This window comes from Anopheles gambiae, chromosome 3 (assembly GCF_943734735.2).
Source record: "Anopheles gambiae chromosome 3, idAnoGambNW_F1_1, whole genome shotgun sequence".
Lineage (NCBI taxonomy): Eukaryota > Metazoa > Arthropoda > Insecta > Diptera > Culicidae > Anopheles > Anopheles gambiae.
In genome coordinates this window covers 84,645,881-84,673,672 of record NC_064602.1, presented here as the reverse complement: position 1 = coordinate 84,673,672, position 27,792 = coordinate 84,645,881, and the positions used below count along the sequence as shown (strand labels likewise).

The 27,792-nt window shown below is 46.2% G+C and overlaps 4 protein-coding genes across 12 annotated transcripts in view; 2 read left to right on the top strand and 2 right to left on the bottom strand.

The window, feature by feature from the left end:
- The window catches only part of LOC133392676 (bcl-2-related ovarian killer protein-like), a 52,200-nt gene extending 37,327 nt beyond the window's left edge, over positions 1 to 14,873 (top strand). For both annotated transcript variants that reach the window (XM_061653095.1, XM_061653094.1), the window contains 3 exons: positions 13,679 to 14,256; positions 14,325 to 14,633; positions 14,716 to 14,873. In XM_061653095.1, the coding sequence (XP_061509079.1) occupies positions 13,696 to 14,256; positions 14,325 to 14,633; positions 14,716 to 14,868 (1,023 nt within the window). In that variant the 5' untranslated portion in view covers positions 13,679 to 13,695 and the 3' untranslated portion in view covers positions 14,869 to 14,873. The remainder of the gene's footprint in view (positions 1 to 13,678; positions 14,257 to 14,324; positions 14,634 to 14,715) is intronic.
- On the bottom strand, positions 855 to 4,207 carry LOC1271204 (uncharacterized). Its single transcript, XM_309954.5, has 3 exons — positions 2,971 to 4,207; positions 1,349 to 1,614; positions 855 to 1,214 (listed from the first exon to the last, which is right to left on the bottom strand). The coding sequence occupies exons 1-3, from the start codon at positions 4,205 to 4,207 to the stop codon at positions 855 to 857; spliced, it is 1,863 nt and encodes a 620-aa protein (XP_309954.5).
- A 1,468-nt stretch (positions 14,874 to 16,341) lies between the features above and the next one.
- Positions 16,342 to 18,500, top strand: LOC1271206 (bcl-2-related ovarian killer protein). The gene is made up of 3 exons (XM_309956.5): positions 16,342 to 16,665; positions 16,749 to 17,161; positions 17,256 to 18,500. Exons 2-3 carry the CDS (start codon positions 16,961 to 16,963, stop codon positions 17,889 to 17,891), a joined length of 837 nt encoding a protein of 278 aa, XP_309956.5. The 5' UTR covers positions 16,342 to 16,665; positions 16,749 to 16,960; the 3' UTR covers positions 17,892 to 18,500.
- Positions 18,501 to 19,005: 505 nt separating this feature from the next.
- Positions 19,006 to 27,660, bottom strand: LOC1271207 (protein transport protein Sec31A). 8 transcript variants are annotated; one of them, XM_061653086.1, is made up of 11 exons: positions 27,513 to 27,660; positions 25,858 to 27,090; positions 25,541 to 25,784; positions 25,346 to 25,461; positions 24,910 to 24,960; positions 23,480 to 23,729; positions 22,022 to 23,403; positions 21,456 to 21,560; positions 20,039 to 20,533; positions 19,884 to 19,955; positions 19,006 to 19,811 (listed from the first exon to the last, which is right to left on the bottom strand). In XM_061653086.1, exons 2-11 carry the CDS (start codon positions 27,064 to 27,066, stop codon positions 19,623 to 19,625), a joined length of 4,113 nt encoding a protein of 1,370 aa, XP_061509070.1. In that variant the 5' UTR covers positions 27,067 to 27,090; positions 27,513 to 27,660; the 3' UTR covers positions 19,006 to 19,622. The 8 variants fall into 8 exon arrangements, with proteins under 8 accessions (XP_061509070.1, XP_061509071.1, XP_061509074.1 ...); XM_061653087.1 differs by having other exon boundaries at positions 23,480 to 23,726; XM_061653090.1 differs by lacking the exon at positions 21,456 to 21,560.
- Between the last annotated feature and the right edge of the window lie 132 nt (positions 27,661 to 27,792).

Below are 27,792 nucleotides of genomic sequence, written 5' to 3'. Positions count from 1 at the left end.
ACACACTGCACGATCAGAGCGAAAGGAATGGCCGGGGATACACGGTTTAGGAGGTAGGAATTCTCAGCGGATTTCATTAAGCCTTCGACTTGGTGGTCATCGTGCGCAGGGCCCTTCTGCCCTTTTGCAAAGCGACGAACCCTTCTCGATGTTGCCGTTCCCCTTTACTCGCTATACAACCAAGCGTGCGTCATTGGTTTGCTATTATGCGGTTTTGAGCTGATGTGTTTCTTTACTGCTTCTCCGCTTTATCTCGCTGTCTACTTATGAGGCGGCTTCCCGTTGAACTCGTCATGGCTATCGGGAGGATGCTGTTTTTTTGCAAAGTTTTTTTAGCAAGAAATCATTCAACGGACTGTTGAAAAAGCGGCGGCAATCATTTAATGCGCGTCTGTTTTTTTAACTACCACTGCTCGCTTCACTCAATCGATCGGAGCCCCGACGATGCTCATATATGATGCTCACATTCTGCAGCCCTCCGCTTCGAGAGAGACTTTAATAACTCACTTAACAGCTACAGCGCTTTCACGGTGGCAAATGGCAACTTTTTTCACGTTCCCTCGCACGATATCCCCAAGAGACTGTGCGAGTGCGCGCGAGCGCGCGAGGGGTTCGTCGCTTGCTGTCTTTTTTTTGTGTTTGCCCTCCTCGCTCAAATCGCTCCAAGCGACGAACCTTACCCTTTAAAAGAAAGAAGAAGAAAAAAAGCAAGCATAGAAGCAAACTCAAGAATGCGCATCCGCTAATAGCGGCGGCACGTCCCATTCACATCACGTTCGCTTTCATTCATCGAACGCTCGATGGTATTCGGCCGTTTGCACACGTGGTGTCGCTTTTAAAAGCCAGCTTAAGCGCTAATCCGACCGATACTCATCGTAACTGGGACGCCGATGGTGGCGCAATGCGACCAGCACCAGCGCTAGCACGCCGATGGCCAGCACGACCGCCGACGTCGTGCCGACGGTGATCCAGAGCAGTGACATGGGGGACGTTGTGTGGCCGGATGGTGTGTTCTGCGGATCGGTAGAGGAAGCGGCCAGCTCCGGCGGTAGCATAATTCGGAAGGCGATCGATGCCGTCTCGGCCAGTGGCAGTGTTGCCGCGGTGGTTGTGGTCGCTGTTGTTGCGGGTGTCGTTGCATTTGTGCCTTGGGCTGCTTCGGGCACGGGACTTTCGGTTTCACGTTTGGTGCGGGCAGTTGTTTGACAGTTTTCCTGGGGCAGAGGATGAGAAGCAGTTGATTTGATGTTCGCTTCTACATTAAAGCTGCTTATTCATGTATATTTTTTAATTTAATGAACATTTAAAAAAAATAAAGAAATTGATCAAAACCAAAACCTCAACCTACCACCAAACACTCTCGCCGATCAACGCAACCGACGATCCGGACGCGCAGGATCATCTCGTCGCCGCTGCGCATTCCCTGGAACATGGCCGCCCGAAAGCCCAACCGGTAGCCGAGCGGTGCCTCAAAGACGGGCGCAACCGGGCTGATGGCACGCATCAGCGGGTTCAAGCATCCGTTCGCGTTCACGAGCGAAGCGGAGTTGAGTACGGTTCCGGTTGGCGACAGCCGTTGCATTACCACCTCGGAAAGGCGCGTAAAGTTCCATCCTGAACAGGGGGGAGGGAGACATATTAAAATGGAGTTTATCGAGCTTGGTTGTGTTCGGTTGGTCCCAGACATTCAGCAGACCATTTAGAGAACATTGCCGCTGACACTGGCTGGATTAAACAAATAATACCAATAATGAGATTTTCTTCAAAATATTGAAATAAAAATGCCAGCATGCCATACGTTTAATTTGTATTGTATACAAAAAATTAACAGATTTTTAAACGTTTATAGTAACTCTATAATTATTTTTTTTAAACCTTGATACCATACAATCGAATAATTTAAGTAAATACTCAAAAAAAAATAATTTGCATTGAACGTTACGTAATCAATAGATGATCCCTTCACTGGTAGCTAATTACAGGGATTTCCAAGACAGTTTTGAATGTAAACGTTGTAATTCATCGCGTGCAAGAAATTAATCCACATCAATCTGATATTTCATTTCTATCATCATATTTTTTTATTACTTCAGCATGATTTTCAACACGTTTCGAGCAGGATTGAGTTTGACAGTTCTTTGTTACGTGTTGAAAATCATGTGTAAAAACTGAAATTTCTTATTGAAACAAATCCATCATTTGACAGCTGTTGAAAAACATCTTGAAGGTAGTAAATAATGATGTGCACATTTGAAAGTGTCTTGGAAACCCCTGTATGCCTCTTTTTAGAGACAATTCTAATTCGCTTTCCTGCAACTAAATTTAACTATTGAGTTTCTACAAGATGAATTATTTCAATAAGATGAACATTTTGTTGGTCCCGTCATATTCCATACATGTCATGCCATGTGACATGTGTCTCTTCAAGATGAATGTCTCCCTTAGGCGAACATTGTCTCCATATGCGATTTGGCATCCTAAATTCTGAAACCAAAATTCACATAAAGAGTATCCCACAATTTATTCATCGTAGCCCATAGATTTTTGGTTCGTTCCCATATTTTTTTGGTATCGTCCGATTCGATATCAATTAAATTGAACCAAACCATTCTGGGAAACGCTAAATAAATTTTGAAAACTCACAAAAAAACCATATGGGAAGCAACTACAGAAATATGGGAATCAACCAATAAATCTTTACAGATTGAATAACATTTCACAAAAATATTCGTCAAAGGATGCTAGAGGTTTTCCATGGTTTCTTGGATACTTTATAGCAACTCTTTTCTCTAACATGAACAACTCTCTAAGCTACCGTTTCCTTGAAGATTCGCCTTAGAGAGACTTGTAAATGCGTTTCAAGTGAGCCTTGAGTTAACTACTCTAAACAAAGTCACAAAATTGCACCATGAATATTCATCCGCATGGCCAACCCGAATACTGGCCAAAAATCGTCCTCCGCATACTCACCATCTCCCGCCGAAACCTGCGTCCGCAGCATCAACTCCTCCCCGAGCAGTACCGCTCCGCCCGGCTGCAGTGCTCGGGTGAACGATCCGCCGCCTCCTCCACCCTGTCGCCGAAAGATGCCCAGCTGCGAGCGAAACGGGCGCTGCGACCCCCCGATTGCAAAGGCCGTCCCCGTGCCGGACCGGGCCTGCGCATCTTCCGCCACCCCGAGCCGCACCGAGTGCGTCCGTGCGACGATCCGCTGCTGTATGCGGCACTGCAGCGTCAGCACCGGATCGATGGCCGTGCGCATACCGGCAATGGCGGGGAAGCGCACCCGCAGGCAAAGCTCTCTCGCCGGCGTCTGCCCGCACGGTGTCACGCCGCACCGACCAAAGTCGGGCCACGCTATATCGACGAGCAGGCGCGACTGATCGAGCCGTACCTCGCACCCGCTCAGATCACCGCCATCGTTCTCAACGTCCACCAGCGGGACACTCTCAATTGGGCTTTGCACCGTGAGGGACGCACGAAAGTAACCGCCCCCGTTTCGCAAGCAGGCGAGCTCATTCAACTGCAGCCTTATGGGAGCTCTCGCCCCGGCAGGATCGTCGCGAAGCGATCGGCCAACACCGCCCGCTGACGGTGGGATGTAAATGTTTGCCGGTGGGTCGTACCGATAGCCTCCCTCCTGGTCTGGGCTCTCCTCGAACCCTTCGTCCGCTAGCGGAGCGAAGGTAGTTGACGTTGTCGGTGCGTTGTAGTTATAGCCCTGCTCTGCCGGAGACACCGTGGACACTACAAACACTTCATCTCGCTGCGGCGGATCATTTGACGGTGGCAGATAGTCTGCCTGTGGAGGTGACGCAGGAAACGCGGGCTCATCGGCGAGCGGATCGTTTGCAATGACGGGCGGCAGGTAGTTGTTCACCGGTGGAGCTGGTTCATCGGCGAATGGAACCGATTCCGGGGGAAGATATGCGGCAGCCGGTGCATCATAGTTGTACCCCGACGAGCCAGCTCCCTGGTCACGCTGTGGCGGAGCTGGCGAGCCTGGAGCTCGATTCACTATTATTTCTGGCTGTCCTGCACCGTACCGATTACCCAGCAGCAGGGCATCACGTTTCGGAGGCACCAAAGCACGTGTTATTGTAGCGGCAAAGACACTTCCACTACCGATCACTGGATCTGCGGTGGAAAGACCCACCAGCAGTACACTTCCGATCGCGTACACAATAAACCACCCACTAGCACGCATGTTGAAGAGTTAAAGAGTGCCTGACCACACCGCTCAACTCACTCACTGCAACGTCCGAAAGGATAACTTCTTCAAACAAAACTAACCTCCGGACGCCGAACGGTCGAGGGTTTTTATTACAATTCCCACCCAGAATTCGGCACTTTTTGGGGGAACTGGTGACACACACACACACGCTTTTCCCCATTTCGTTGACCCATTCAACGGGTAAGAATTTTTAATCATCCTCGCACGGCACGACTCCGCTCCCGTTGGGGATTGCTCACTGCGGCAGAAACGAAACGACAGCAAGCGACGAACCCTCCACGACGGTGCGTTGCGGTCGTGATTGAAGCATTCCCGGACACTTTTGCTGGAGTTGGCAGTTGTGAGTTGGATCACGGTGAACAGTCGAGGTCACCATTGCGTGCGTACGAACAATGCAAAAGAGAAGCTTTCTTCTTCTTTAAAAAAAAAAAATAAAAAAGGCCCACTTACTACTACGCATAGGAAGTGCGAATGTGCGCGCACCCGTACGTCAAAATATTGACCACACCGTGGAGAATCGAAATCGTGACCGAAGAAGAAATGGAACTGGCAAACGGACGTCAAATGTGGCCAACTGTTTGTGGCCCCAAAATTTCACTTTCAACGGCCTTTAACGGGTGTGTAGAGTCTCGATTAAATTGAATTTTATGAAGGAAAAGTGCACGCTTTTTGCTTCCGACTTTCCTAGTGCAACGTGTGCCCTGCTTTACTTACTGTTTGTGCTAAATGAGAAATGTCGTGATGAGGTGTGAGTATCACGCCCGTCCCTTTTGGCGTGACTTGCAAACCCCGTGCTTTTGCACCTCGTTTTCGCAAATCTCATTAATTTATCCGAAAGCGTAAATGAGGTTTCCGGTTTTAAATTGATCGCTCGTAGTGCGATCAAACATTCATTAAAAATTGCATTTTTCAGCCCCGGCTTGGCTGGGTTGCATTTGTTCTTGGCACTGGCAAATGGCTAATGGTACCCGTTTGTATTTATACAATCGATCACTATCGCTAACGGGCACACGACGCTTGGACACCAATTACCGTAGTTGCAATGGCTGCATACGCTGTGACCGTACCGCGTCTGGCAAATAATTGCCTTTCGCCTGAAAGCTCTCCTCTCAATGTTTGTTTGTTTTGGTTTTTTGCCACAGCTGTTGTTACTTCACACCGCTTCATTTTTCACCAGTGCGGGGCACTAATGGATGTTCGATTAAGATACGGCACTCTGGCGAGTCGCCTTTTTTCCGCAGCAAGTTGGATGTAATTGGTGCAAAATAAAAGGCTTCAGACCATCCCGCCAACCGGCTCTTGTGGTGTGTTGCTGGTGGCTGCCGCTCTTGTTACAATTCAATCTACAACTCGGTTGCGTATATTTTTTTCTGTCACACTTCTCAAGGTCCCTCGGAGGTGTAAAAGCGAGCGAAAGGAAGGATAAGCAACGGTCATGTTTTATTTTTTCCCTTCCCTCCACACACACACAAATCGTCAAGTTTCTTATAAACGATTGCTTTAATCTATACATGCGTTCAGTTGACACCGGACCAATGGATTGCGCTAACGTTGCCTAGGGACATACAAGCAAGATAAAAATGCTCCACAGTCTGCCCAACCAACCCGACATGCGAGTGCGTGTTCATCCTCTGGCATAATTTCTCCTGGCAGCTAGCCCCGCACCCATTGCGCCGATTGGCGGCACGACGGCTTCTTGATGCAAGATTAATAAGGCAAGATACTGGCACTGTGCGCAACATTTAAAATGTGATAAAATCTTAATCATGTTATAATTATACAAGCGATGCCCTAGCCGGAATAAACAGCCGTAAATAAACATATCGCGTACGTACGGTGGCGCGAGCGCGTGGAAAGGATAATGATATTTGCATGCTCATGTATGTCTGCCGGGATAGTTAAGTGATTTTGTACTTTGTATCGTTCTTTTTTCATGTTTACTTTATTTTGCATTATTTATGTTGTTGTTGATTGTAGACTTTACGTTTTTTTTGTTTAGTTTTCCTTCCTGATTTGTGCTTATTAACTTGTTGTGTCTTTGTCATATCTGTGTTGTACAATTATAATTATCTTATTCTATTATTTCTTTTTCACCGTTTGGTATATTCTTTTTATGTTAATTTTGGTGTTATAATTCAAATTCATTTGCTGTTATGTCTACTGTTTTCTTTTAAGAGTTCTACACATGCAATGTCGTTTTTTGCAGTATTTTTAGGTTTTAAATGCCTTCTTTAGGCTTGCCTTCCACAATCCGATGTCCAATCCGAATCCGATAACAGAAAGGAAAGGGTGTTTATACGGCGATATCTACTTCCTGATTGACGATAGGGAGCGAACATCTACCGAAAGTCATCGTTGCTCCTAGTAAAATTGGAAATTTATGATAACCATGCTTTGAAGTTACTGGCAACCAGCTGAAATGATTCAGTGGAATCGTGGTTTGACGCTATAAAATATACTAATTTTTATTTTGAAGACAATTAAAGGTATAAGGCAGCGATTGGCAAAGTACGGCTCGCGCATGCGGCTCTATTTTTATGTAATTTGACTCTTTCGGGGGAAAAGTTTGCCGACCCCTAGTATAAGGCGTCATAAAAATATTACGATGGACATCTGGAGGCGATGCTAGATGAAGATCCTGCACAACCACAGTAAGAAGACACTTGTATATATCTCAGAAAGCCATTTTTCATCCATTTATTGCAATGGTAATGATACGAAACGAGACCAATTGGTTCTCATTCCAACTGAAGAATTAAAACGACGAACGCCGTTTGTAAGTACGTAAGTTACTGCTTCTACGGCACTTTTTAAAATGTACCAAGAAACACCAGTATGTGAAGTTATACCACATCCTACAGTAGAACTTGAACATTTTTATTGTCCGGTAAAGTAAGATCTGACTAAACAGCACTTCTCCAACAGCGATTAAGTAAAAAAAGCATTCATGGATAACATTTTGAACCATGTTTAAATAAAAAAAATGTCCCAAAGCTCGATTAATTTGTGATTCTTATAAGGATTTACTTATAAGGATTAAACTTTTGAACTTCTAGAAATATATTAACAACTGTTGAAATGATTTCGTAGAAATATATAATCATTCTCTAACGTATTATTAATTCAAATACAAAAATTCAACCAGAAAGGATTCTTTCCCTAGTTTTCTTCTTCTTTACACATTTACTGGCATCCTCTTTTGCAATTGTTTTGCTCTTGTTTTGCATCTATTATTGATGTAAAATATTATTTTCTTTGACATGCGACCGCCTGAACGTAATATATGTAAAACCACCCATGTTTTTCCACCCATCAACATTTTTCTTCTAACCCACCCGAACCGATCGGAACAGCACAAACCGCCCCAAGAGGCCGGTTTGAAAAAAAAAAAGGATCCCTCAGCCAATCATAGCGGCATCATCTTTCGCTCAAATGCAACGTTGTTAACATCGCGCGCTCCGTTTCGCTGACAACACGACACTAGATTGCGCTATCGGCACGATCTTTATTAAATGCAAAAATGCGCTTGGCAAACACACGAGATCACGGACGCGATCGCATGTTCGTTGGGGCGTATCGCATGTTGTTGTATGCTCGATTTTTTTTTTCCAAACACCCGTGGGCATCATCACCATTAGGTGGAAGGAATTGAAACCACACGGTGAGGTACAAATCATTCCGCCCCGTTTTCTTGTGGCACATTAATTGCATGGGAATGGGCGGTACCAGGAGGTGGGGTTTTTTCTTTTGCAAAACAAAACATTTCAATTTTCACGCAAACGCGCTCCACCGGTGGGCGGGCGGGCCAGTCAGTCAGGATGCCTATTTTTATATGACCCGGACCCGTCCTCCTGTCTCATTCCTCTCACATCGAAGGAACAATTTGCCATCCTTCGTAGGTTGAAGTGCGTAGGCAACAGATACACACACGCACATCGGCACCACGCCCTAGCGAATGGGGATTGTTTTAATTACATCTTTATCGGTACGTTGTTTTAATTGCACACGATCTTCAAACCGACCGGGGTAGTATTCCATCGAAAAGTGAGGTGCCCTTTCGCCCTCTCCAAGCTGTACGCCGGGGCAATGAATTTTAGTTGATTTTTATGGCGAGAAACGGGCGACCAGATCGAACGGTTGCGAAATGAAGGAGGGAGGAACGAGAGCGGCGAATCGGTTACGGAAACGGCTTTAATGTTTTATGTTTATGTCGATGCATTGTGACGGTGTGTGAATGGAAACAAATTGATTTTATACGTGGGATTGTAAACGGGATAAACCATTAAGCAAAAAGGTGAAATAAGATACCTTTGCACCGTACAACGAGTTTATGCTATTAATCTGATTTATTTAAAATACGTTACAGGGTTTTCCAGCAGTTCTCATAGCTATGAGACACTTTGTTAACTCTATCTTACACGAAATGAACTTATTGTAATGGGAATTGGACTCTCAAGCACCCTAGTTAGACAAATACAATAGGAATCCAACCAGCCTGTCCAAAAAGGGTACCATAGAGTCCAATTTCCAACATATGCAGTTCACTTCCGATCCTTTCCTTATCATGTAATTTGATGTTACAGTTAGAAAGAATCAAACATAACCTCTTGATTAGTTATTTACAAGATGAGATATTCTCTTGTAAAATTGCAAGTTTTCAACACCTTTTATTCACTTTATAATGTATTTTATAAATATTACCATGCTCAATTCGGTATTCTGTAACCTATTTTATGTCTACTTATATTGATGTTCTGAATATCTTTCATTTTGATCATGTATGAGATCATGACTTTCATGATCATGTATTGTATGCATCATCTATTTTTTCATTTTAAATATACTGTTTACTATTTTATTAACAACTTTCGTTTGCTGATAGATTATGGTATCTTTTCATAAGAATATATAGTATTACCGTATTGTTTTTCGTGTTGTTTCACTTTTTTTGTAATGAACTAACTATTCATTTTTTATTATTTTTTTAAGATGATTTTTAATTTCTTTAATTGCTTTGTTAGCTACATAATTGCTATATCCATCATGCTATATACATCATTTACTTACTTATCCGGCACTACAACCGCTTTGCGGTCTTGGCCTGCCTCAGGAGTGTCCGAAACCGCTCACGGTCTCGCGCCTTCGTCTGCCAGTCCGTTATCCCGGCCTTAATGGCGGACGCCTCCACGCCATCTTGCCACCTCAATTTGGGCCTACCACGCCTCCTCTGTCCTTGTGGACGGCCTAAAAAGACTTTACGGGCTGGGTCGTCCGTTTCCATGCGTATAACATGGCCAGCCTACCGGAGCCTGGCGAGCTTTATACGCTGTACGACAGTGAGGTCGCCGTACATCTCGTATAGCTCGTCGTTATAATGGCTCCTCCATTGTCGTTCCACGCATACGGGGCCAAGTATCCTTCTGAGCATCTTCCTCTCGAACGCGGCTAAGAGGGCTTCGTCAGATTTGGACAGTGCCCATGTCTCAGAAGCGTATGTGAGTACTGGTACTATATAGGTACTATATAGCCCCAGCTTCGTCCGTCGCGACAGGTTCTTTGAGGTGAACTGCTTTTTCAGGCTGTAGATTGACCGGTTGGTAGCCAGCATCCTTGCGCGCAACTCAGCTTCCATACTGTTGTCGTTGCTGACCTTTGACCCCAGATAGGTGAATTCACTTCATTCATTCATTCATTAATTCATTCAATTCATTCATACATCATTTACAGTATTTGTTTCCAGATCTTCTGATCTCCTATTTTAATTACTTGTATTTAACTTTTTGGCCCAAATCCGTTCTTTTTCCCAACAATACTTTTTCTTGATTTGTTTTTAATATACTCTTATTTTGTTATATCTTCTTTTGTCTTGATTTAATCGTGTGTGGTTTCACTATATATGTTTGATCTCTTCTACTTTTCTTATACTTTCTATTACCTTTTTGTTTTTGTCCGTTTATAATTCAATTAATGTCTTTGAACCATCTCAATATCGAGACAATGTTTTGCTTTCTATATTACACGCTCGGTAGTTCTAGTTTCAGCAAAATGTTTGCCATCTTGAAATAAAATTTCCTCTGATTACAATTTCCTGTTCCAAAACTACACATTCCCTCTACATCCTTCAGACATTTAGAATGGTTTACAAATCACGTACCAATTGGTTCAACATCCCGAACCCAATCGCCTTCATTCCCTTTGAGAACACAAATCAGACACATAAAGCTCTCACCAAGCATTGGCAAGCCCCCCCCTTTCAGTTTCACCTTTTGATTGACTTTTATTGCAAACACATCGGCAAAATGGCTATCAAATTTACTACCAGCATACTTGCACCACCTTTTGGATGCAGTGCAGCTGCGACACTCAATAAGTATCGCTTTCGATCGCCCTGCCCTTCCCCAGCACTCAGCGAAATAAAAACTTCTCGGGGGTGCGAAGAAAACTCACCTTTGCTTTTTTCTCTGTGGTAATGAAATTTGAAGCCTTCGCAACACCGGGCAAGGCCTGTTTTTACCTTTCACTCGATCGCCGCTCCGTTCGGGCGGAACAGAACAATGCTGGGTGGCCAGCTCGATCATGGCAATTTGCATAAATTTTGCGCAAGAACCAATCAAACATTCCGCTGTTTCGCGCTCTTTTTGGTCGTTGTTTTATTTTCCGGAGTTCTGGGAATTGCGCCCAGTTCTTGGGAATGTGTTCAATGTGGGTTTTTTGTTTTTTGGAGAGCTTCATTCCTTACCCGCAGCCTTTTGAGGACACACGGTACAAATTACCCTTTTGTAATCGATCGCAACCTCATCGATCACACGGAAAGGCTTAAAAACGCTCACCCAGACACACTGAGGCATCACACAGTTTTGGCCACCAGCTATTAACCGCTACCGCATACAGGCCTCGCAACTTGTGGGGATATCTTTATCGAATTCCATTCCATCATCTTGCCCGCCGGCCCATCAGCCTTCGTGCGAATCAGACGCTCGGAATTCATGTCCCAATCATGTCCGAGTGAGTCTCTCACTCTCCCCAGTGCCCGGTTGCACGGCAATACGGTAAACTGTCATCTTTGTAAGGCTTCGGCGGTGTACGTGCCAAAAACAAGCAAACAATTTACGGTATCGCGCACCAGTGCCGTAACACGCCCGTGCGCCCGTACGGGTCCCCTTTTTGGCCCCGTGGTCACAATTATGGTATTGTGCAAATCGAATATCGTTTTCCTCCGCCCCTCGTCGATCGATTCGTGTGTGTGACTCCCTTTTTTATTTGACATTCGAGCGACAGTGCCGGTACGGGGATGGAGTGGTTGGGGATGTGTGTGAAAGTGAAGCGATCAACCCTTGGATGGGCAAACTACCTTGAATCTATGTTCAATATTTCGAGCTTCAATCTTTCAATTAGATGTTTCCAGGCTTCTGATCTTTACCAGAGATGAAAAAGGACATATTTAGGGACTCGTAAATTAAATATAAGCGTTAAATTCACTGCGTAACATGTATTTCAACCTCCAAACGCAATTATCCGTGAGGATAGACCCTACACTAACTAACCCTACCTAATCCTCTTACAGTACGCAGTAATGAATATTCTGATAAATCTTTGATCGGCAAAGTAAGACTCGTGAGTGACTCTTTGCATCAAAAAATGGTTGGGTTAGAACGGTTCTAAGCAGAGCAAACTTTATCCATTTGGCTTTTTACTTGGAACGCTTATGCTAATGTACTTAAAATAGGCAAGTGGATAGTTGGGAAGTTTATGTTGTGGTTTGGGACGATGGTTTCTAAAGACTGCATTAGTATGCTCCAAGCACTACACCCTTGAGCACAGGGCATCTCTGTGCTGCAGAGTCTCTACTCTAGAGCAGGCGGAGGAAGCCCGATTCATCCTATCGAGCAACAGTCATTGCAGCTCCTTGTTGTGCACCAACAAGTACAGCATTGATCGTTGATGTGACGATAGTTTGAAGCAGGTGACTTTTTTTTCAGATCTATTGCCAATCAGTGGAAGATGACTCCATAGCCACTTTGGTGTACGGAAGTCTGTTGATCATCATTTGCCGCAAACGTTGTAGCAATGGAGCTTATATTTGGGGAATTTCCAGCACAAGCAATGTGCCGAGCCCTTCTATTAATGGCTTTGCATGCTGAGACTGAGAGTTTGCGCCGAATAAGAGAAAAAGAATAATAATCAATCCTGTGTAACCTCATCAGTCTTGATATCCTCAGAACCAGGTCCCCATTGACTTTAGAGGGTTTCATTCCTACACATATTTGCATTTTGTTACTCCTATTCAAAACCAAATCTTATTCTGGATGCCCTAAATACTTAACTCGATCATTATTTATCATACGCTACCATTTTCCCGATAGTTTGTAATTAGTCCCTCCATCTGATCGAAGATATTGCATTCACCGATTCGATTGTGTACCAATGACTGCTTTGAAGACGAAACTTTAAAATAATTCGTTCAATTTTAGCAATTAAATGCTGTTACTCTACATAACTATGACTTGTCTCAGAATGTAAGTTCTACGGGAACGTCTAGACACGATCATTCCAAGCTCTAGACACTCCAAAATAGTAAAAAAATCTTGACAAAGGCTAGAAAATGTCATAAAATAGCTAGAAAGGATTAAGAACAATCGTTATAATGCTTGAGAAACTGAGGTGATTTATGGGATATTGAATTTATTATTTTAATAGCATATTTGAGACATGTTTTGAGAATGCCACTAATCACTTTTGGTCCTTCAAGCCGGATTCGGTTCGAGTATTTTTAATTTACGTCATCATTTTTCATAAACACTTTTCGCATCCAAGGGTCTATGTCGCGTTTCTGAACCAATCGATCGCGATCGAGGGGTGCAGAGGGTGCGTAATATGCACTAGCCAGCAGCAACTGGCGTGCCAACAACTTGAACGATCAGCGATCAAAAAGTACGATGAGAACTCGCCCAAGTAAAGCCTCACCATCCGATGTAATGCGTCCGTGTCATGTTACGTCGGCGACTGTTGACTCCACCGACACCACGCGAAAGGGTCTCCGCGGATCCCGCGGAAAGAGTATGTGTGTTTTTTTCTCTCTCTCTCTCTCTCTTTTCGTACATCACTCCCCATCACTCGTGTTGTGTTTGTTGTGTTCAGGTGTCAAATAAGGCAAAGCCAGGGCGCGTGTTCGTCATATTCTTTTTTTGCCGAGCAGCTTGTTTGCGAGAATCTCCCCCCTGATCAATCAATCGACAAGCTGTCGGTGAGATTTGTAGCATTTTTTGTTGTTGTTTTTGTTGCTCCTTCAATACCATCTTGATGTTATCCTGCACGATATGCCGGCCCTTTTAGCAAAGATCCGGGTGCGATGTCACTCGCATGGCACGGTCGGCCAGCTAGCCCTGCCAATCATTTAATCAACTATGCCATCTTTCTCTCCCTTCCTTCTTCTATCCTCACCAGCACTACAGTGTGACGTCATGGCTAGTGGGCTGCTGAAGGTGGAGCCTCCCGCCAACAATGGGACGGGGCTGGTCCCGGGACGGTTGTCCCTTAGCAGCGACAACCTGGCGACGGGCAGCCGGCTCGGCAATGGCGAACGGGGCGGCTCCCTCACACCAAACCTTCCCTCGATGGATCGGCTCAGTGCGCCGATACTGACGCGCCGCAAGTTCAGCTTCCCTGCCAACCTGCACTCGACGGCACTGCTCGGGTTCCCCGAGATCGGTCACCGGGATGGCTTCGGGATGGGCGGCTCGTCACTGTCCGCCTCCAGTACCGCACTGTCCGCCCGGAGGCGGCTGAGCAACGTGAGTGACGTCGTGACACGCAAGCTCTCCAGCACGATCGGCTGGAAGCAACCGGTCCTACCGTCCCAGGACATCATCACCCAGGGCAAGTGTCTGTGCGGGCAGTACATTCGGTGCCGGTTGAAGCGATCCGGTGTGTTTAACCGGAAGCTGGGGCTGCAGCGCATCCGGAGCATCGTCGGCACACCTTCGATCCACGTCGTGCGGGAAGTTTTCCCCGCCCTGCTCAGCGTAAGTGACGATCAATTCACAGACGATCTCATTCAGACTCTAACTTCAGTTTCAACTTCCTGCTAAAGGTGGGTGAGGAACTGGAGCGTATGTATCCACGCATCTACAACGGTATTGCCCGCCAGCTTACTCGCTTCGGACGGGGCGAGCTCAAAACACCCGAAACCGCCCCGGTACTGCTGAGTGCGATCGCGCGCGATCTCTTCAAGGCGGACATTACGTGGGGCAAGGTGGTGTCACTGTTTGCCATTGCCGGCGGGCTTTCGGTGGACTGTGTCCGGCAGGGCCATCCCGACTATCTGCCCAAGCTGGTCGAGGGTGTGGCGGACGTGATCGAGGACGAGCTGGTCACGTGGATATCGGAAAACGGTGGATGGGTGCGTATGGTTGAGCTGGATGGATGTACCACAAGTGACAATTTTTTAATGATATTTTTTTTCCTTTTACATACATTCGTAGATCGGACTGGCAAACAAAGTGCGACCACCGCAGGAAGAGATCACGTTCACTGGCCGATGTTTAGTAGGAGCGAGCTGTGTGATAGGACTATTTATACTCGTCTTTCTGCTAAAGACGCTAGGCTTATATTTATTTCCAAATATATTCTCCTAATTTTACGGTGTTTTTTTTCATTTTCTGTCATTTTAAAAGATTTTCTGTTTGAGAAAGAGTTGTAAGATTGGATTATTCTTCATGAAACAAATATTTAAAAATATTTTCTTCCCTTCAAGATCCAAGGATTTCGATGAATAGTTAAGGGTATTCATTTGCAGAACGTTGTTTTAGCTAACGAAGCAGTTGTTGTATTGTCCCAGAGTGATCTCGTCTCAATAGCTGTAAAAGTAGCTTGTGATTTATGTTTAGACTCACAGTGAATCACATTCTAAGTGATCATAATACGTATTTTAATTTAATTTAGCTATCAATCATTGATTTTTGCTATGGTGGATAGATAGAACAACCATGACCTAAGTCAATTATGAGTAAACGATCATTTAACAGCGGGCCAATACCATGACGCTTTTTAGATCAATTTGAAGTAAACCAACTATTCGAAGGTAGTGTTTTATCTAATCAGAGTACTTACTCAAATAATGTGGCTTATTTTATTCTGTTTAAGTAAATGTACCCTTGCAGTTGTAAGTAAACAAGAAACTGCATTGATATAATTTAAAGAATTTTGCACAAATTACGCATTCTGATGCGATCAATAAAAATAAGATAACTATTATGTGGCATCGTTTGGCTTCGCATTGCTCAGAAGACTTGGCTAGGTTACGCAGAGAGACCATCGTGTTCTGTCTATATTGTAGGTTTGCCATCATTTGTTTTAGCTTACAGCGTTTTCCAAGTCACTTTCAAATGTGCACATAATTATTCATCGCATCCAGTATGGTTTTCAACAGCTTTCAAATGGTATTTTGCTTCAACATGAAATTTCAGTTTCAACACATGATTTTCAACACATAACAAAGAACTGGCAAACTCAATCCAGCTTAAGTCGTGTGCAGAAGAAATTTAAAAAAAAAATATTATGATGGAAATGAAATGTCAGATCTACGAGGAATAACATTTTACATGCGGTGCACCGGTCAACTTCTTAACGTTTCGCCCATAGTGGCAAATTAAGCACTGCATCTGTAGGAACCCTCTGTAAAAAAAGGTTCAACCTTAACTTACAAGTAAATGTATATTTAAATATTTCTCCGTGTGAGAATTGCTTCATCAATCTAACCAATCAACACTACAACAGTTATATCTACATTTGCATGACATTGGTACGAGATCAGATCGATTAGTTTTATCTAAAAAAATGGGTTGAACAAACGCTGCCGTTCTGCACGATTTTTAAAGAACGGTTCTAAAATCTTCCGTTTTTTACCCCGGCAGTTTCAAGAATAAACTTATAAACCCCTCTACTACCATACTAGCATTTAACGATCACCGATCACCGATCAACTGTTTATCAAGAGCTTGTACAGGTCGCGCCGCTGCCTGGGCGAGCGTTTGCAAGCAACGTCCACTTGCACACAAGGTCTAGCATCGAACCGTCAACTGGGCATACCGTCCGACAACTGTCGCATTGGGTGTCGGAAAAGAAAATTGTAACTTTTTTAAAACTAATTTACCCAGCAAATATACTACACATGGAGCAAGCTTTATATCAAAAAGCCCAAAAAAACATAATTTTGGAAAGCAATATTTCGATGCAATAGACCCAAATGCAAGAGAGGGACACTTTCGCTGACATAACACAACAGAGCAGAGGGCTCCCGTTGGCCCCCGCCTTCCATGCAGCAGGGCGATCACGATGATCAAGTGAACGATTATCGGCGAACGTACGGACGGAGCGGACGGGCGACGGCTGCCTTATGCCAAACAAATCTCATCGTTTTGCTGCCCTAGAAGGTAACCTTTTGGCGGAGGAGTTCTGTTGACTTTTCCCAACTCCGTCCCGCTTACGTGTTGGCCCTTCTCTCCCTCTCTTTCAGTGTTCGAATCAGCAGCAGCAGCAGAAGGTGGAGGATTCTACGAAATCCACCCCTAAGCATCCGAGGCCGAGCAACCCGCGGAAGTTGTGACCATCGATTGCGGGATGACCGTCGTTGACACCGTTGTTGTTGTTGTTGTTGGTTGTCGTCCAGCTTCTTCTTGAGTGATAGAGAGAGATAGAGAGAGGGAGAGAGTGCGGTGTGCCGTAACAATGTCGTCGACGGCAGGAGCATTCCACCAGCAGCATCAGTCGCAGCAACAGTCCCCTCGGTCGCCGATAGTGGCCGCCGCCGTTGCCGCAGCCGCCGCGATCGGGGCCGTATCGGGGGGCAGCGCCGGTGGGGTGGTCGGCTGGACGAACAAACGGAGCCCCATCCACCATCTCACCACCAGCCAGGACGTTATCAATCAGGTAAGAGCGGCTGCTGCTGCTGCGCCAAGGTTATTGCGGAAGGTGTTAATCAAACGAACACGAACTCACCTGTTGCTTTCCTTTTTGCACGCAGGGAAAATGCCTTTGCGGTGAGTACATACGCGCGCGGCTCAAACGCAGCGGGCTGCTCAACCGGAAGATCCTGCAGCGTTTGCGCAACTCGATGGAACACTGTATGGCGGGCAGCGGCGGCCTCGGTGGAGGGGCCGTGGTCCGCGAAGCACTGCCCATACTGAACGGGATGGGCGAGGAGCTGGAGCGGATGCACCCCCGGCTGTACAGCAACGTCAGCCGGCAGATCTCGAACGAGCCGTGGGGCGAGCTGACGGAACCGGACACGGTCGGCTACCTGCTGCACGTGGTGGCGAAGGATCTGTTCAAGAGTGGCATCACCTGGGGCAAGGTGATATCGCTGTTCGCCATCGCGGGCGGGCTGGCGGTCGACTGCGTGCGGCAGGACCACGCGGACTACCTGCAGCAGCTGATCGAGGGGACGGCCGACGTGATCGAGGAGGATCTGAGCGGGTGGCTGGTGGAGCGGGGCGGCTGGCTCGGGCTGCAGGATCACGTGCATCCGCCGCAGCCGGAAATCTCCGTCACCGGGTGGGTGAGCATTACCGCGCTGACGCTGGCGGTGATCTACATCGTCTCGTTGTTCCTACGCGTGATCGGATCGGGCTACGCCGAGCCGGAACGATCGACCAACTAATGATAGTGCCGCATTGCCTTAGGCTCTTCTTCTTCTTCTTCTTCTTGCATTATCATCATTCCACACTGTACTAACAGAAAATCTCTTGTCCGAATCTTGTCCTATGCTTACGCTACGCATTGCGCTTTCTCTGTGCAATCTCGCATCCTCCCCCATCAATAATAGCTAAACGGTATTGCCAAACACACGCCAACAAAAGGCCAATTTAGAGGGTTACATATAAAGGAGAGCTTATGAAGGTGGAAAAGGAGGGAGAGGAAGAAACCGCGTGCAAATATGTTAAAGTTTTGTTTTAGTTGTAATTACGTGTAGTTCTTTTTTTAAATTGTATTTAAACTATTGTTTATTCTTCTCTTATTTAATTCGCGCATTCCTGTTTTTTTTAATTCCATGCTTTTTTATCAACTGTTTTCTAATTGTCATTTCTAGGGTTTGTTTTTTTGCTTTTGTTGTTTCCCAAAAAAACTGTCCATAATTAGAGGTATTTTATATGTACGTAGATAAAAGAAACAAATAAGGGCGTAGTATGCAATAAATATTCAAATTATATTCGCTTACTGGCGGGCGACGTGTGACGTGCCTTGCAGTAATTGTTACAGTACTTTTAAATAATTTGAGCATGATTTTTAATCAAACACGATGGCACATGATGACAAATTAAGTCTCAAGAATATAAAACAAGTGCATGATAATAAAAATTATCTTTAGCTGAAGACTACAGCACCCTTTCTTGAAACTTTACGACTTGATTCTACTCAAAATTTACATAAAATCGTGGAAAAGCTGAAATTATGCAGATTACACGCACACGACACACGGCATCGCGATCAAGATCGGGCTTGTTAGCACCTTCCCTTTTTGTTTCAGCAAACCCGCATCGTGCACCGCGTACTAATTGCTCTTCGTGTTCGATATTATCATCGAAAACGATTACAACGATTAGCGACGATAATTAGCACACCGGACGCTTATTGCCGGACGACACGCTAAAGATCCACCTTAATTGCCACCCATCGTTTTTCACACCCTAATTTAAGGTGATTAATTTAACACTATCAGTTTCGGTTGCAGGCTCGTGAAACTTCAATGAATTAAGAAAAACAAAACGAAATGCTGTTTCGTAACACTCTTTTCGCTATACTTTGTTAGGTATTATAATTATAGCATAATGTAAATAGATGGTTTTATTCATTTCGGGTTATCAAAAACTAAACATTAGAGCACGGGATTATACACGTATGTTGTTGTTTTTTTTCTGTTTGCTTGTAGTAATAAACTAATGCCCTCTCCATTCGCAAACAGAAATAAACATTACTATAGATCAATCTGATGCATCGCGATCATGATCGCGAGAATCGATAATGGATAATGGCGCACGCTTTTTTTCATCGAACAATTAAATACACCAACAATTACAGGGTTTTCCAGCGATTCCTATAGTTGTGCGACACTTCCTTGATTCTTAGAAATTCTTGGAAATTGACTCCATACGTAGGGAATTGGATTCTATGGCACACTTATAGGACAGCTTCCTTGAAATTTCCTATTGGATTTGTTCTACAAGGATGCCATAGTTTCCAATTTGCAACATTTAAAGTTCACTTCCAAATAGGAAATAATAGGAAAGAGTCAATAAGGTGTCCCACAGCTTTGAGAACTCCCGGAAAACCCTGTATTGCAATGCGGCGGGCGCGCGCATTGAGAGAAAATGCATTTCTAAACTGAACGGCCTTATCGGAGGTAGACCTGCAGCTGCATCGCCGACTGGAGCAGCACCTTAATGCCGGGCATGAAGCTGGCGATCTGGGCAAAGTCCGGCCCGGACACCATCTGCGTGTGGAGCCCGATACCGTTGGCGTAGTCGCCGGCCTGTACCAGGGCAACCAGCTGGTTCAGCGAGTTGAGAGTGTTTTGCGAGAGCTGAGCAAAAAAGGAGGGGAGAAAGTGTCAATGGTGTACATGAGGGAGCATGGCACTAGCGCTATTGCTTACCCGATTCTCTCGCAGCAAATCGTACAACATTTCGAGCCGTTTCGAGACATCTTCCAGCTTCCGTTTCGTTTGCTAGAAAAAAAAATAGAAAACAGGAAAATTTCATTATCATACTGTATTTGCCTATCGATAACAAACACCTCGCTCCACCGTACCGGATTGCCTGCTGATGCGACGCACTGCTTCTTCAGCTCCTCGAATACTGTCTGCATGAACACGTACTGCTCCGGTAGCGGTGGCTTTTGCTTCGGTGGTTCCGGTGCGGCCGGTGCTGCAACCGGTTGCTGTTGCTGCTGCTGCATCGCACCACCATCCATCGGCTGTGCGCCCGGATAATACACGCCGCCACCGACACCCGTCTGGCCCGTGCCGGCCACCGTCGGCTGCTGGTACGTGGATGGTGCTAGCGTTGGCTGGAAGTTTTGATAGTTGATCGTCGACTGGGGCGGTGCTACCGGCGGCTGTTGGCCACCCATCCCCATCGCCGGGTTGTACATGGTGGCGGTGGGCTGCTGTGGTGCTGCCATGTACTGCTGACCGGTGTTGCCCTGCATGTAGTTACTGTTCGGATCGGGGTAACCGTTCGATGGGGCCAAACCGCCCGGCAGTGGTGACGTGATCGGTGCCATAATGCTCGGTTCCGCCTTGGGCTATTGGAACGGCGTTTTGAAAAAAAAAAAACAAAAACGATATGGGGGGAAAAGACGTGGGAGAAAAAGCATTAGCATAAGCTGTCCAAACCATCCTCGGCGGGGCAGAGGCAAAAAGTCGTAACGAACTGTTCCTATCGAACGGCAAGCCAAACTAAAGCTCAAACTGCTGCCTAAGAGCTATTGGAGAGAGATTGAGCGGGTTGATAAAGACATCATTGAAAGCGATATTAAAGGGAGGGAAAGCAGTCCAAAAGAGTAGTAGTGCACGAGAGGTAAGCCAACACGCAGGCCAAAAGAGCGTTAGCGAAAGAGATAGGAAACATATACAGTAAAGTCCAGATTTGTGGCATAGTTTCCTAAGAGATTCTGTTAAGAAGGTGGTTTGTTACAAAACATTAAAATAATTAAACAAACATTAAAAGTAACAAAAGTCCAAAATGTAAAAACAATTATTGAGAAAAGATTAAAACAAAATATCATAGATGTGTTCTAAAAGCAAATACAATTAAAATAGAAAAGAGATGGAGGAGATGATGATAAAGATATATCGAAAAACCTTACTAAGTGAAATATAAAAAAGCAAATATTTGAAATAAGATTATTTTTGAGATTGGAACAAACATTTTAGTTAAGCTAAGGAGTTAATAACTAAACAATTATGAAGTATAAACAATGTAAATTGAGAATAGTTCACGAAATTTGAGAAAACGCATAAAAACTTCAAAATAAACATGAAACAATTTTAAAACTGACGTTAAAGTTTAAGTAGTTCATGTAATGAAAGAAGTAAAATGTGTAAGCAAACAAGAAACTTGACAATCAAAAGAGAAGAAGAAGAAAACCCGGAATAAAGAAACGTAACACAGAAACAAAACGAAACACGCGCACACACAACAAAGTTCAGAAACAGTTCGCTAACCTGCGGCGAGGAACGGTTCGAATGATCGTTCGTGTGCGATTCGATAATGCGGCGCCATCGTCTGGTGCCGGCATGGACGGCGGACATTTCGTACTGCTCGCAATACTGCGAAACAGCAGCAACCGAAACGCACGAGAAAGACAGACGAGCATATACATACAAACACACAGATAGAAAAGGAGAGAAGTGAATAAAATAAGAAAAGAGACAGAAATGTAGCAAAAAGCACGAGGAGTGAGGACGTAATTGACAAAAGAGGAGCAAATAAAAACAGTTAAAGCAACGGTGTGGAAAAGAATAAGGGATAGTAAGGGATTGTTAATAGAAAAGAGGAAAGAAACGAAAGATTATAATACAATAGATGTAAATAATAGAAAATTGAGTGTAAACAGATCCTAGACCAAATGCAAATAGGGAAAAGAGGTTAGGAAGGGATGAACATAAATAATTCCTAGCCTAAATATTACCACAAAACGATACATAAGTGGGCCTCCTACACATCCTGATGGATTCCTATGTTTAAATAAACGACCAACAACGAATCCTTCTTCCACGCCACGACTCACCTGAGGTCTGCTAGAGCTCTTCAGCGCTGGCGGATCGTTCCAGCCAGGTGGTGGCGTCGGATTCCTCTGCACGTTGCCCATTGGAGGGCCGGCAGCTTGCGACGGCGGTGGTGGATATCCCATGCCAGGCTGTTGTACCTGTTGCTGCTGCTGCGTAACGTCCAGCGGAGACACACCGGGAAGATATGGTGACGCCTGCACTAGCGGTGCCGGTGTGAACGGTTTAAAGTTGTTGTTCTGCGCCGGCTGGGCCGGATTGTAGAAGCTCGGTGGCTGCGCCGGTGCATTGCTGGCGGGCTGCTGGGGCTGGTAAGCCATCGGGTTGTAGAAGTTTGCGTTCGTTTGGCCATAGTTCGGACCGGACGTGACCGACGGATCGAGCACGTACTTGGCGCGGCTTAGAGTGCCGCCGCCCGACTGCGAGCTAACGCTGGAGGGTCGCGGAGGTTGCGAAAGATCGTTCCCGGTGGCCGGTGGCGGTGGCCCAACGGGCGGTTTCGTGGCTAGCGGTGGCGGTGCAACGGGGGCCGCTGCCGGGGGCATACCCATAGGCGGCTGCTGGAAGGGTGAGGTGGACCAGCTCGGCTGCTGGGGCATCGTGGACACCGGATTGAGCGTTGGCATCGGTGCCGGCGGCATCGATTGACCGTACGCCTTCATCTTGGCCGCTTGGCCGATCGTGGGGAACATTGGATTGAAAGGTGGCTGTTGCTGCTGCTGCTGCTGCTGGGAGGCGTACTGTGGTCTTGTCGGTGCAGCCGGCGTGTAAGTTTTGTGTCCGAGGGCGTAATAAAGACGCTCGCGAAGCTCTTCCATCTCCGGGTCGGTCGAATTGCCCAGATACGTTAGCGCGGATGGTAGCGAACCCTGCGCCGCCAGCAACCTTGCGTACTGCGACAACAGATCGGCCAGCTTGCCGACAGCCGGTGCCGAGCGGCCCTGCTTCTCCAGCGCCTTTTGCAGCAGCATCGACACCTCCACCAGCTCCTGCAGGTCCCGGTTGCTGTTGTTGTTCTTATCCAGCTCATCCTCACCGTTCGCCGGATCGCTGCTCGGCTGACCGCCCTTCGACAGCTGCCACGCTTCGACCAGCCGCTCAGTGCTGCCGGCACAAATGTAGCACAGAATGGCATTCCGGGCCAGATCGGCATTGCTGACCGCTTCCCCCTGCAGCCGCTCGCCCAACCGTTCGCAGAGCAGCGGCAGCTGGTGCTTGCAGTGCGTGATGGCGGCCACCAGCGCCTCCTTCCACGAGTCGATCGTGCACTGCGTCACGACACCGGTCCAATCGCACAGCACCAGCGCGGAGATCAGGTTGGACAGATAGTTTTCGTTGTCCCGCAGGTAGCGGTACTGTACCTTGGCGAGCAAATCCGAACCACCTACAACGGATGAGACACCGCACGGATTAATATGCTGCTTCATGGAAAACACCCCAAACGACCCCGCGTCACTCACTGTTCATGGCGAGGATTAACGCTTCGCTCGTCTTGCCCGTCTGCATGCACAGCTCGATCGCTGCCTCCAGGTTGCCGGTGAGCAGTGCCTCACAAATCAAACCCTCCTTATCCTGCCCGGTACGGATTTTGTACGGAATTTCACCACCACCGGTGCCGTTCTGTTTGCTGGTGGTGGAGGCGTTCTGCCCATCCGTTGCCTGGTTGCCGGCGGCAATCGCGTCGAACACAGCGTTATTATCCGTCATCTGCTTTTTGAAAGGGAAATATGGAGAATGTGTTTGTATTAGTCATTTTTGAAGCTACATTGTAAAAATTAGAACAAGAAGAATCAAACAACTTTGATCCATGCATTTACAAAAATTGCCCAATTGCAAATTGCAACCGGGAAATAAAATATTGTAAGTTGAATTATACTCTAAAAGAGTCTAAATTATGTATCAGGACATTGATTAACTATTTGGAGATTTGTTCTAAAGGCGCCTGATAAAATGTGATAACAAAAACAAGTTCCACGTGAAGCAATAATACACTTAACAGGCAAATGTGCTAACATCTTCAGATATAGTGAAAATCTCTGTGTAGCACATTTGAAAAATTTGAAAAAGTGATATTTTAAATCAAGGGCCTCCAAACTTTTCTGCTCGCGGGCCGCATTGGTTCAAAAATAACTATGTTGAGGGCCATTTGACGCTACCTTTAAATGATGATTGAACGTTTAAATCTCGTTTTGATAACAAAATACTAACGTTACTTGTACAGCTTCGAGTAACCAAAGCTTGATTTTTGTCTAAGAAAAGTAAAAAAAAAAACAATTCTTTTTGAAAAAGTCATATAATCGTAATATTTATATTAACTCTGGCAAAGTCATCGTGGGCCGCATTATAAGCTCTTGAGGGCCGCATGCGGCCCAAGGGCCGTAGTTTGGAAACCCCTGTTTTAAATCATTCTTTAATAATGTTGTTCAAATCAAATGTCTATAAATTACACGTACTACAACATTGTTTTTTGTATTATTCAGCAGCTGCAAGCTAATGAATACTAATGAGCAGTATCTGACTTAAAATATATGTCGTTAAAATATTTTAAATGTGTAGCTTAAAACGTAATAAACGCTTCAATCAATTATCAAATAAAGGTGCAAACACAATACAGCAATGTAGTATTTAAGGTAGTAATACATTTAAAATTAAAATAAAAAACATGGGTGATACCAATAATAGAGCTGACTTGCCTTGACTTCTTACAAATTACATGAAAAAATAGGCAAATTAATAAAAATACTAATTTGTAAAATGTACATACAAAACATTATGAAAGTAATGGTTTCTATCATTCAAAAACACTGCCTTCAAAGAATAATTTACCGAAAGTAAACAAACTACCAGTGATCAAAAACAACAGCACAAAATGGAGCAAACTGTAGCTTACCGATAGATCAGTACTATCGTCCGTACTGGTTTCCGTTTCGGTTGAATAATTCTACACCCACACATACATACAACACGCACGCACACACACAAACGGACATTTTTGTTTTATAGCAGCGAAAACGATTGCGCGTCGCAGTTTAAGAGAAAAAAAACGACAAATAGTGACGGTATGTGTTAATTTCCGTGTGAGCAATAGAAAGCCATAGTTAAGAAACAAACAAACGCAAAAAGCGCTGCATATATTACAAGCGCAATCGAAAAAAAACGTGGAAAACGTAACGAGTTTTTCGAACAAAAGTATGAAAAGAGCTATTAGACAGTGTAAAACGAAGAACAAAACCAGCAAAGTGTGCAAGAATATTTTAAAACTAATCGAAAAAAAAACAAGGAAACCATTAAACGAAAAAACGTGGACAAAAAACGGCGATCCTTACCCGACTAAGACCGGCCATCTGATCGGTCAGCCCATCGACCGGGTTCGATTCGTCTCCCTTCGGTCCATCGACAACGTACTTTTTAAACTTATTGGCCGTATCGTCTGCCTGGTAGCCTAAAATGGAATGAAAAACGCACACCATTAGAATGACAGTTCAAACCGATGACTGGGTTCCCCCTTTGTTTGCACCTACCAAGCAGATTAAGCATTTCCGCGTGCGGATCATCCTCAAAGTTTGCCTTCAGGAAGTACCACATGAACCGGGAATGCTGATCGTTCGTTTGGTCCGCCTTCTGCCGGCAGTAGTCGGCAAAGTTGCCCTCGCTTAGCACCCGCTCGAGCTGGTTGGACCGTTCCACCAGCTCCGGATCGGTAATGACCTGATTGATCGTCACCGTGCGGCTCGCCCCATTGAAGGTGACTAGTTTTCCACCGAACTGAAACGATTCGAAATTGACGTTTTACACCAAAAGCGTTTAACATTTAAAATAACGATGGCGCCCGACTCACCCCAAAGCAGGCACCGGCCGGCCTCCTCATCCAGCGCGGCGGGCGCTTCAGATCGTTCGCGACCGGACCGTGCGACTGTACCGGCACCGACTGGCTCGGCTCGTGCCCAATGTGCTCCATGCCCGGGAACGAGTCGGCAATCTTGTTGCTCGTCTGCACCTGCTGGTGCACGCCGCCGTGTATCGAGTAGATCGTCACGTTCCCGTCGAAGCTCGAGCCGGCCAGCAGGGCCGGATTGCGGGGACACCAGGCCACATCGAAGTTCCACTGGTTCGTCGTCGCCAGCTCGGACAGTATCTCGCCGTTCGGGTCCTCCGTGTTCTGGTTCCAGCAGATGATGCGGTTGTCCTTCCCGCACGATGCCACCAGATCGTGGTCCTTCGGGCACCAGGTCAGTCCGAGCACGCCCCGATGGTGTATCTGGAACGTTTTGGCCGGTGCGGTCGCGTACCGCAGATCCCACAGCTGCACCGTCGGCGACTGGTCCTCCTCGCTGGCGAGCCACAGCTGCGTCGCCACCTCCGGGTGCCACTGGGCGACCCGCCAGCGGATGCGCGACTGCGTGTCGCTCAGCTTGATGATCGGCTCGTTCTTGCGCAGATCCCAGATCACGCAGCGCGACGGAAACACGGACGCGAGTATGTGCTGCACCTGCCGGTTCCACGCCAGCCCCTGCACGTCCTCGTGCGGCGTCACCTTGGCGCCCGGGCTCATCGGTACGGCCGTGTTGTTGAGATCCCAGATGAAAATTTCCGACTCCGAGGCACCGCTCGCGACCAGATTGTGCTGGAAGGGGTTGTAGTCGAGGCTGCGGACCGCGCCCTGGTGCTTTTCCTGCTGCGCGACCAGCGCGTTCTGTCCCGCCAGCAGCTGGGCCACGTTGTACACCTGCAGCACGCCACTCTCGCAGCCGCCGGTGATCAGCCCGCTGGGGCTAGCGCCGGTCGTCGCCGCCGGCTCGCCGCCACCAGCGGGCGCCAGCGGGGACCAGAGCAGCTTGTGGAAGCGGTGTGTGCTCGGCTGGCTGCCCTTCAGCTCCAGATCGTAGCTCGGATCGGCCAGATTGATCGAGTACAGCTCCAGGGCGGCCGTCGTGCTGAACGATGCGTCCAGCTGCTGTGCGGCCGTACCGGCGGCCAGCATGATCGGGGCCTGCTGGGCCGGCGACCACGCCACATTCACCATCTTCTGCAGCTCCTTCACCTTCATGGTGATCTCCGCTTAATTAATTGACTGCAACGGGAAGGCGAACGAGCGAGAATGGTTGGCAATGATTTAATGGAATAACACACACACGCGCGAGGAAGCGACATTACGAATCTGGAGCACCGGAAGTTCAATGAACTCTATCGTGCCAAGGGATTAGAATCGGATCGTAAGGGCAGATCGTGTGTCTTAAAATGCAAAGGCCTTTAAAATAAATATTTAAATCACATTACAGCATTACAACGGGCTGTAATAAGACACCCCCTCAACGCTCCCATCCACCCAGCCAGTGTTGTGATGGTGTGACGGAATTGATGAGTTGGCCGAATGCAAAACGAAAACACAACTGCCGTACGGGGGGCTGGGTGGTCATAAACAAACCATCCAAAAGGACTGGAAATGCCCTTTTTACTGTGAAACTTTAAGATTTTCCGAACGCTCACACCTACCTGCACACAGTTAAACACTAGAACGACAATTCACACACGAATTTCGACCCGTTTTCGGCCGATTTACGATCCCACCCACAGAACGTACGTAGCTGTGTGTCCGAAAAGTTCTTTGCGGCAAAATAATACACGTCACCCGCGGACAGTGGTAGGCCTAGTGCCCAAAATTTGATGACATTTTGTCTAATAAATGTGATAAAATGGAATGCTATATTGAAGAAAAGTATGTTTTCTGAGCAGGATATGCATGAGCAAGTTTGTTTCCTTTTGATAATGCAGT

Bases quoted from the DNA above. Each gene is read 5' to 3' on its own strand.
- LOC1271204 (XM_309954.5), bottom strand. From the start codon at position 4,207: ATGCGTGCTAGTGGGTGGTTTATTGTGTACGCGATCGGAAGTGTACTG. The intron at 1,615-2,970 runs GTGAGTATGCGG...CCCCCTGTTCAG, and splicing joins GCAGGTTTCGGCGGGAGATG to GATGGAACTTTACGCGCCTT. The intron at 1,215-1,348 runs GTAGGTTGAGGT...CCTCTGCCCCAG, and splicing joins ATCGGCGAGAGTGTTTGGTG to GAAAACTGTCAAACAACTGC.
- LOC1271206 (XM_309956.5), top strand. From the start codon at position 16,961: ATGTCGTCGACGGCAGGAGCATTCCACCAGCAGCATCAGTCGCAGCAA. The intron at 17,162-17,255 runs GTAAGAGCGGCT...TTTTGCACGCAG, and splicing joins GCCAGGACGTTATCAATCAG to GGAAAATGCCTTTGCGGTGA.
- LOC1271207 (XM_061653086.1), bottom strand. From the start codon at position 27,066: ATGAAGGTGAAGGAGCTGCAGAAGATGGTGAATGTGGCGTGGTCGCCG. The intron at 23,404-23,479 runs GTGAGTGACGCG...CATCCGTTGTAG, and splicing joins GTTAATCCTCGCCATGAACA to GTGGTTCGGATTTGCTCGCC. The intron at 19,812-19,883 runs GTAAGCAATAGC...TTTTTTGCTCAG, and splicing joins ATTTGCTGCGAGAGAATCGG to CTCTCGCAAAACACTCTCAA.